The sequence below is a fragment of the Myotis brandtii genome, unplaced genomic scaffold (assembly GCF_000412655.1).
Source record: "Myotis brandtii unplaced genomic scaffold, ASM41265v1 scaffold2207, whole genome shotgun sequence".
NCBI lineage: Eukaryota > Metazoa > Chordata > Mammalia > Chiroptera > Vespertilionidae > Myotis > Myotis brandtii.
In genome coordinates this window covers 201,524-209,333 of record NW_005358276.1, presented here as the reverse complement: position 1 = coordinate 209,333, position 7,810 = coordinate 201,524, and the positions used below count along the sequence as shown (strand labels likewise).

The following is a 7,810-nucleotide window of genomic DNA, read 5'->3' as shown; positions in this document are numbered from 1 at the left end:
GTACTTACAACAACAGAAAGGAATCCTCTCCCAGTTCTGGAGACCAGAAGTCTGAAATCCAGCCATGGGCAGGATTGGTTCCTTCAGAAGATTCTGAGGGACAGTCTCATCCAGGCCTCTCTCCCAGCTGGTGGTGGTGGCTGGCAGTCCTTGGAATTTCTTGGCTTAGATAAATGCATCACTCCAGTCTCTGACTCCGTCTTTGCATGATCTTCTTTTTCTGTGTGTCTTTGTCCAAATTTCCCTTGGTTTGTAAGAACAGCAGCCACGCCCTAACTGGTTTGGCTCAGTGGATAGAGCGTTGGCCTGCAGACTGAAGGGTCCCAGGTCCGATTCCAGTCAGGGGCATGTACCTTGGTTGCGGGCATATCCCCAGTAGGGGTTGTGCAGGAGGCAGCTGATCGATGTTTCTCTCTCATGGATGTTTCTAACTCTCTATCCCTCTCCCTTCCTCTCTGTAAAAGATCAATAAAATCTATTTTTTTAAAAAAAGAACAGCAGCCATTGGATTTAGGGCCCTTTCTACTCCAGTATGACCTCACCTAATCTTGATTACATCTGCAAAAACCCTATTTCCAAATAAGGACGCATCCACAAGTTCCAAGTGGACATGAATTTGGGGAGAACACTATTCAACCTGGTGCACTCTCTCTGACAGGCTGGCAAAATATTGGTGTCCCTGTTTGGAAATTGAGGGAACAGGCTCAGAGGGGAAAGCCTGACGCACGGTCAGGGGCCAGGCCCTCAGCTCTTGTTGCATCCATGAAGATAGGAGGAGGCTTTAACATTCCTTTCTGAGCAAGGTGCAGGTGGCGGGGCCTAGCAGGTGGTGGCAGTGTGGCTGGCTGTCTTCCCCAATACATTTACTTTTCCTTCCTTCCTTCCTTTTTCCCCTTTTCTTCCTGTCTTTTTCTTGCTACCTTGCCTCCCTGCCTTTCACTTGGCTGCCCTGTCCTATTGCTTTGAGGGATTACACAGAGATGGTAGAAACACATGAGGCCAGAGCAAGGCATTAACCCAGAGTGTCCCGGAAGGAGTGAAAGGCTGCTGCCCAAAGTGGAGCTGAGGGCAGACAACACCAATGTTGGCCACGCTGGGATGGGGCAGGCAGGGCACCAAGGTTTCTGATACATTAGTTGGCCCTTAAGTATCCTAGGAGCCCTGGCCCCTTGCACATCTTTAACTGTTACAGATGTCAAGGTGTGTTGGGCTGGCATTGCCAAGGCAGGTAGCAGTCTTTTAAAATGCTGAGACTTGGGCCCTAGCCGGTTTGGCTCAGTGGAAGAGCGTTGGCTCGTGAACTGATGGGTCCCCAATTTGATTCTGGTCAAGGGCATGTACCTCGATTGCAGGCTCGATCCCCGGCCCTGGTCAGGAGGCAACCAATCGATGTGTCTCTCATACATCCATGTTTCTCTCTCTGTGTCTCTCCCCCTCCCTTCCACTCTCTAAAAATCAACGGGAAAAATATCCTGGGGTGAGGATTAATAAAAATAAAATAAAATAAAGTGCTGGGACTTGGAAGCAACCCCAGGTCCCTGTGCAGTGTCTCAGCGTGCAGCTGAGTGCTCCCAGCCCAGTGTAACCACATCTGTATGCCCACAGAAACGGGGAGAACTTGGTGGACTTCACCTTCGTGGAGAATGTGGTTCACGGACACATTCTGGCTGCAGAGCACCTCTCCCAAGACACAGCCTTGGGTGGGAAGGTAAGGCACCTGCTTCTCTCAACTCAGCAATGGCTGGCCCACCATATGCTCCCCCTGCACGTTTTCCCATCTTCATATTTCTTCTCTGTGTGATTGGATGCACTGGCACGTTCCCTCCATGATTCTTTATCCTGGTAGACCTGCTTTAGGATCCCGTGGGCTTGAGATTAAGCCCCTATGGTCAAGAGTATGGCATCATGGCAGTACCATATCGCACAGGGCAGCCCAAGTCCAGAGGTGTGGGCTGTGGTTGAGAGATTCAGGACCTGGTTCTCTGATTTTAGGGCCTGGTTCTCCATGAACGTAACCTGACTACCTACCATGGACGTGGCTACTCCAGGCAGGGTCCCGTGAACATTGGCCAGAGTGTGTGCTATTTACCCTTCCTCCCACTCATTCCAAGTGTCTCCATTTTCCTCTCATCGTCCAGCCATGCTCATGCCTCTCACCCCACCTGAGGTGCAGATGTATCTGAACCTCCTGGTGTTTGGCATCCAGTGGGCAGGCTGGGCATGTGGGGGAGGTGAACTCACCCAGAGATGGGAGAGCACATTTGGCCCCTCATCCTTTCCTCTCATTCCTGCCTTGGAATCCCTCCTATTTGGGCCTCATTTGTTTCTCCTGGACTTGTTCCATTTTCCCACTCATATAACTCTTAGGGTGGCTTTTGGTTTAGACCAAGCATGTCGAACTCAAAGGCTAACACGGGCCAAATAAACAAGGTTTAAGTTTATGTGGGCTGCAAAAAAACAAAAGCTTTAATTTTCATAGAAACGTTGGTTTATTTCTGTAGAGACATGCTGAATACAAAGGGCTAAAATAAATGAGCAATCATTCACATAAAATAATAGAATACTTTAATAAAAAGTAATATTTTTCTTGAACATTAACTTACCAGACACTGAATTACTGCACACATTAATAAGCATAACACAAATAAACCTATTTTTCTTGTTCTCCGAAAGCGAAATACTTCCTGTTGCGCACACCAAACAAGTCAGTACAAGACTAACTTGGCAACCGGCTGCTAAAATTTTCACTGCTAGTATTAGTGGAGAGAAATGGTGCGCCTGCGTGTAAGGCACATAAGGGAAATGAATGCAACACGATTATAGTAATCAGTCATTAGTGAACGTTGTAGTTTGTTATTAATAAATATGTATAAAGGATATTGTAAAAATTAAGTTATGAAATTTTTATTAAAACATTTCTTACATGCCGTTATATTGGCTAGGCTGCAAAAATATTTGTTGTGGCCCGCGGGCCGTGAGTTTGGCATGCTTGGTTTAGACCAAACAAAGCACAGTTGAGAAACTTAATATGACCCATTCGTTGTGCCTGAAGATAAGAAGATGAGTGTCACCATGCTTAACACAGTTACCAAATGAAATTAACAAACGTGCCTTCCCGAATGCAATCTAACTTCACTGAAAAACCTGACTTACAGAGGAAATTTTCACTGCCTTCCCTCTGCTCCTAAAGGGGCCCATAGCTGCGAATCCAAAGGTTGTCTGCCAGCGGTTGACACTTGTGGATTAGAGGACCACGGAAATGCTGTGATCTGCATGCACTTAATATCCACCTCACTTTTGAGCTGCCCTGCAAAGGAGCTGGGGTGAGCAGGCGGGCAAGGAGTGACCACTGGTCCTAGGCTGAGCCAACAGCTGTGGCTGAGCTCTGAGCATGGCCCGCTCACCCCTCCGGCTGTGGAGCAGTCTCTAACTTCTTCTTCTGTCTTCAGGCATTCCACATCACCAATGACGAACCCATCCCCTTCTGGACATTCCTGTCCCGCATCCTGATAGGCCTCAATTACGAAGCCCCCAAGTACCACATTCCCTACTGGGTGGCCTATTACCTGGCCCTCCTGCTATCCCTCCTGGTGATGGTGATCAGTCCTGTCATCCAGCTCCAGCCCACATTCACTCCGATGCGGGTCGCGCTGGCTGGCACATTCCACTACTACAGCTGTGAGAGAGCCAAAAAGGCCTTGGGCTACCAGCCACTGGTCACCATGGATGACGCTGTGGAAAGAACTGTGCAGAGCTTCCACCACCTGCGGAGGGTCAAGTGAGGCCCCGAGACTGGGCCCTCTCACCACATTCCGCCTCCAATACCTCTCCTCGTGGATCAAGAAACTAACCTCCTTCAAGTGACTTTCTTCTAAGCTCAGGTACCTCCTGCCAGTTAGATAGGAGCACACCCGCCCTTTCCATGACCACAAGTGAAGCCTTAGTGGAAGCACAGGATCAGATTTGGACTTTTAGCGGGCAGCTTTGTATTCTTCTGTTTTGTGTTCTCTCTCTCCCATCCCACCTCTCTCCTGGGTCCTTATCATCCCACTGTCCTTGTACATAATCAAGGAAGCTGTAGTGAAGAACCGACCCCTTTGCTAATTGAGGATGGAGAACTAGATTCATTTCCATGCAAACCAATACAAGAGTAGAAGCCACAGACTGTTCAAGGAGCCACATATTACAGACATCCTAGAGGAGAAAGTTAGAAACACATGGTGAGACTGCAAGTGTACATTTTAAATAGAGTTTAGAGCAAGCAAACACTTCCAAACAGCTTAAGCAACTGTAACCCTCCCCCTCCATCCCTCGTGGTTCCCCTCCTTACATGCTTCCAAGTTCTCCAAGGCCCAGCTGCAGTGCCTGTCTGCATTGTTTTGTTTTTTTCTTCATAAAACATTCTGTCATGGTCACATTTCACTTTATCAACAGATTCCTGTTGTCCTTAGTGACACAGCAGTGGCCTGACCCGTGGCATGCTCTTTCAGCTGTTTAGCGACTCTCCTGACATCAGACTGCTTGATAGTGTGGTATGGGAAAGGTCAGACAGAAAAGAGTCTCCTTTATCTGCTTGGAGTTTGGGCAGAAAGGGCACTTCACTCATAGAACCCCTCACGCAGAACCCTTCCGGCCAATTTCCAGAAGGCCTAGCACATATAATGACTCAGCGTTCTCTCTTTCCTGGTGACGTTCTGCTTACAGAACCTGGTTTCTTCTAAGACTAATTGACATGTAATCTTCAAGACCTATTTTCTTTTCTGCTTTTGTCCAAAGTTGGGGAGGCTGGAATAAAGACATTGCACGTGCCATTTGGTTTGTGTAATATGAGCATGACACCCACCTGTGGAGAAACTGCTACGCCGATAGAGTAGGGGAGTATAAACAGAAATAAGACAGTCTTTGCCCAAAGGCACTTAAAAATAGAGGAGTTAAGATATGTTCACAATCCTGTGTAATACCAGGCAGGAAATGATACACTGGAGACAAAGTGGTGTAAATTCAGAGGAAGGAGACATGGCTTCTAGCCAAGACCATCCAAAACACCTTTGTGAAGGAGGGAACACTATTGAGTTGGACCTTGAAGGATGGATAAGAGTCAGTAGGTAGAGGCCACTAGGTGGCATTTCAGGCTTAAAGGTCAGGTTCACAGTCATTGGCTTGTCATAGTTTCATTAGTAGTGTATGGTCTTCCTCAGATTTAGTGAAGTACAGAAGTGACCAGCCTGGATTGGGGTGAGAGGTGTGGAGCAGTGGGAGGTCAGTCAGGCTGGAGAGGTAGGTAGGGCCTCAGATGCAAAGCCAAGGGGACTGAACTTTATTTACCCTGTAGGCAGGGGAAACCATTGCCAGTTTAACCATGGCGGGCTAAAATCAAGAAACTCATTTTAGCCACTCTGCATGGAGCCTGGGAGGTCAGATTAGGAAGTGATGCAGCCCTGGAAATAGAAATGAAGCCTTCATGGAAGCACCTAGAAAGGAATCAGAGCTCCCTACCTGATTTCCTTGGGGAGATGAGAGGGAGTGAGGAGACTGAGGCATGGAATGGGAGGACTCTGCTTTCAGAGCTGCCGGGAGGAGGGTCTCTGCTTGGAAGATTGAGGCTGGCAGGCCTCACCGAGAAGCATCTAGGGCCAAAGTGTCCTCAGCTTTGTCCTCTCCGCTTCCCTGGGGAAATGCTAGCAGCCGCCTTGACCAAAGATGTCCCTCGTCAAACTTGAACTGTACATGTTTCCACATGTTTGTTGGGCGCTGTCCGGGCTTCAGTGGTGAGTGAATAAACAGACACAGCCCATAGCTGACATTCTAGTGGGCTCGTACAAATCAATACATAATTGGAAACTTGAAAGTTCCAAGAAGGAAAGGTGTGGGAGTGACTGAAAGTGAACCTGGCCAGGTTGGAAATGGGGCAGAACAGCCATCAAAGGTTTCCCAAGGAAGCATTGTCCATGCAGATCAGAAAGGTGAGACAGATCATTAAGTGGCTGAGAGAGCCCTCCAGACAGACCCTGAGCCCCAAGTGGGCAAAGGGCTGCCCTCCCCACCTGGTGAGGGCTTTTGCTGCCCTTCCTTGCTCTGCCCTGCAGTCCTGACCCAGACCCAAGTAACCTGCCCCCCAACCTGTGTGTAGAAAGTCTGACTGCCAGGAAACCACAGCCTCCAGCCCCTCCCCCTGAGAGCTTGTTAGAAACTCTGGCGCCCCACCCCACACTTACTGAACCGACACTCTGGGGGTGGGCCTGGCACATTGTTCCCAAGCCCTGCCAATAGTCTGAACCACTGAAGTGGCCTCCCACCAGGTCATTGAGTCTAACTAGAACCTTGCCTCAGCCACTGCAAGACTGAACTTGCCCCCTCACAGGCCCAAGTCCCTGGGCCACCCGACCTGTTCCTTTGCTGAAGGCCAATAGCCTTGAAGCACACCTCCCTAAAATGACTTCCTGGAGAACCTACCAGGGCCTGTGCCCCTCCTGTGGCACATCCATCTGTAAAATCAGGGCCAAGGGAAAGGAGACAGCTGAAAGAAAGTCCATGCCCAGTTCTGTGCATTCATTGGGGAGATCTCTCATTTCAGTCATCTCTCCACCCCATTGGCGTCGACCTAGTTCATTTATCACCTGGCTCTGTCCGCACCTGGGTCAGGTGTACTGGGACAGCCCAGCTGATCTGTCTGTCTCCTCTGATCCAGCCTCTATGCACATCCAGGAGTCCTTCCTAAAACAGACCTAGATCCTCCCTCTCCTCTACTGAAAACGCTTCAGTGGGTCCTGATTTTCTCCTGAACACATTCCACAGCCAGTCCATCATGGCCTGTGCTCAGCCCACCTTTCCAGCCTCTTCTATTGGGCTTCACACCTGCTGTGCTCCACCCAAACTGCTCATACCCTGTCATACATCCCTTTGCTCAGGTTGTCCTGGATTCCTACGATGTCCTCTCCTCCATATGTCCCCAGGTTCAGAATGGCCAGCTTCCTTTCACCCAAAAGCCTACCTGGATCCTCCCAATTGAAAACCGTGCCTGTTCTCTAGGCTTCCAGCCTGGGAATCTCAATCTTTGCCTCATTTAGTGTATTCCCTCTGTGTACTTTCTCCCACCCCCACCAGGCCAGGAGCTCTTATAGCAGAGCCAACCAATGTCCCCACAGCACAGCATGGGCATTCAGGAAACACGTGCAACCACCTGACTGGCCTGGAATCCTAGAGTAACCGCAGCAACGGAAGGAAACAATGCAAGGCCTGGGGAATGGAGCAGCCAGTGGGACTGGTTGGAGCAGAGGTTCTGGGCCCGGCATTCATGTGTGGTTTGGGAGGTCTGTGAACCACATAAATTGGATGCAGCCTTTGGGTCACCTGTGAGTGTGTTTCTTTTGGCAGGAAAAGAAAGGCCCATAGCTGTCATCTGCTTTTCAAACATGACTGTGGCCCAATCAACATTTGAGCCAGTGGAGTGGGGGCCAGTAGCTGTGGAGAAGCCCACTTTGTAGAGAGGGTCCAAGAGAGAGAAACTGAGGGACAGAATGGGCCTCCAGGCCTTATCAGCACTCCCATCTGCATGTATTCCTAGACCAGAAGTGCTTGTGGCCAGCTGTTCCATCTGTAGAGTCTGTGACTCTAGGTAAGGACTGGAACCAAGGCAGAGGATGGCTCAGCAGACAGGACAGGAATGGTTGAGGCCTCTGGCCACAGCACTCCAAGCTCTGGTATGCATTTCTATGCGCTGACAAGTAGCTCGAAGCTTCCTCTCTCCTTGGTGTGTAATAGCCCTTGCTGGTGGAAATTTCTCCCTTCTGCTAAACTGAAATACCTCTTG

General features: G+C 49.4%; 1 protein-coding gene across 6 annotated transcripts in view; it reads left to right on the top strand.

Moving 5' to 3' along the window:
- Positions 1 to 4,811, top strand: part of NSDHL (NAD(P) dependent steroid dehydrogenase-like) — a 22,781-nt gene extending 17,970 nt beyond the window's left edge. For all 6 annotated transcript variants that reach the window (XM_005866124.2, XM_014539614.1, XM_014539616.1 and 3 more), the window contains 2 exons: positions 1,606 to 1,708; positions 3,450 to 4,811. In XM_005866124.2, coding sequence (XP_005866186.1) covers positions 1,606 to 1,708; positions 3,450 to 3,782 — 436 coding nt within the window. In that variant the 3' untranslated portion in view covers positions 3,783 to 4,811. The remainder of the gene's footprint in view (positions 1 to 1,605; positions 1,709 to 3,449) is intronic.
- Positions 4,812 to 7,810: the final 2,999 nt, after the last annotated feature.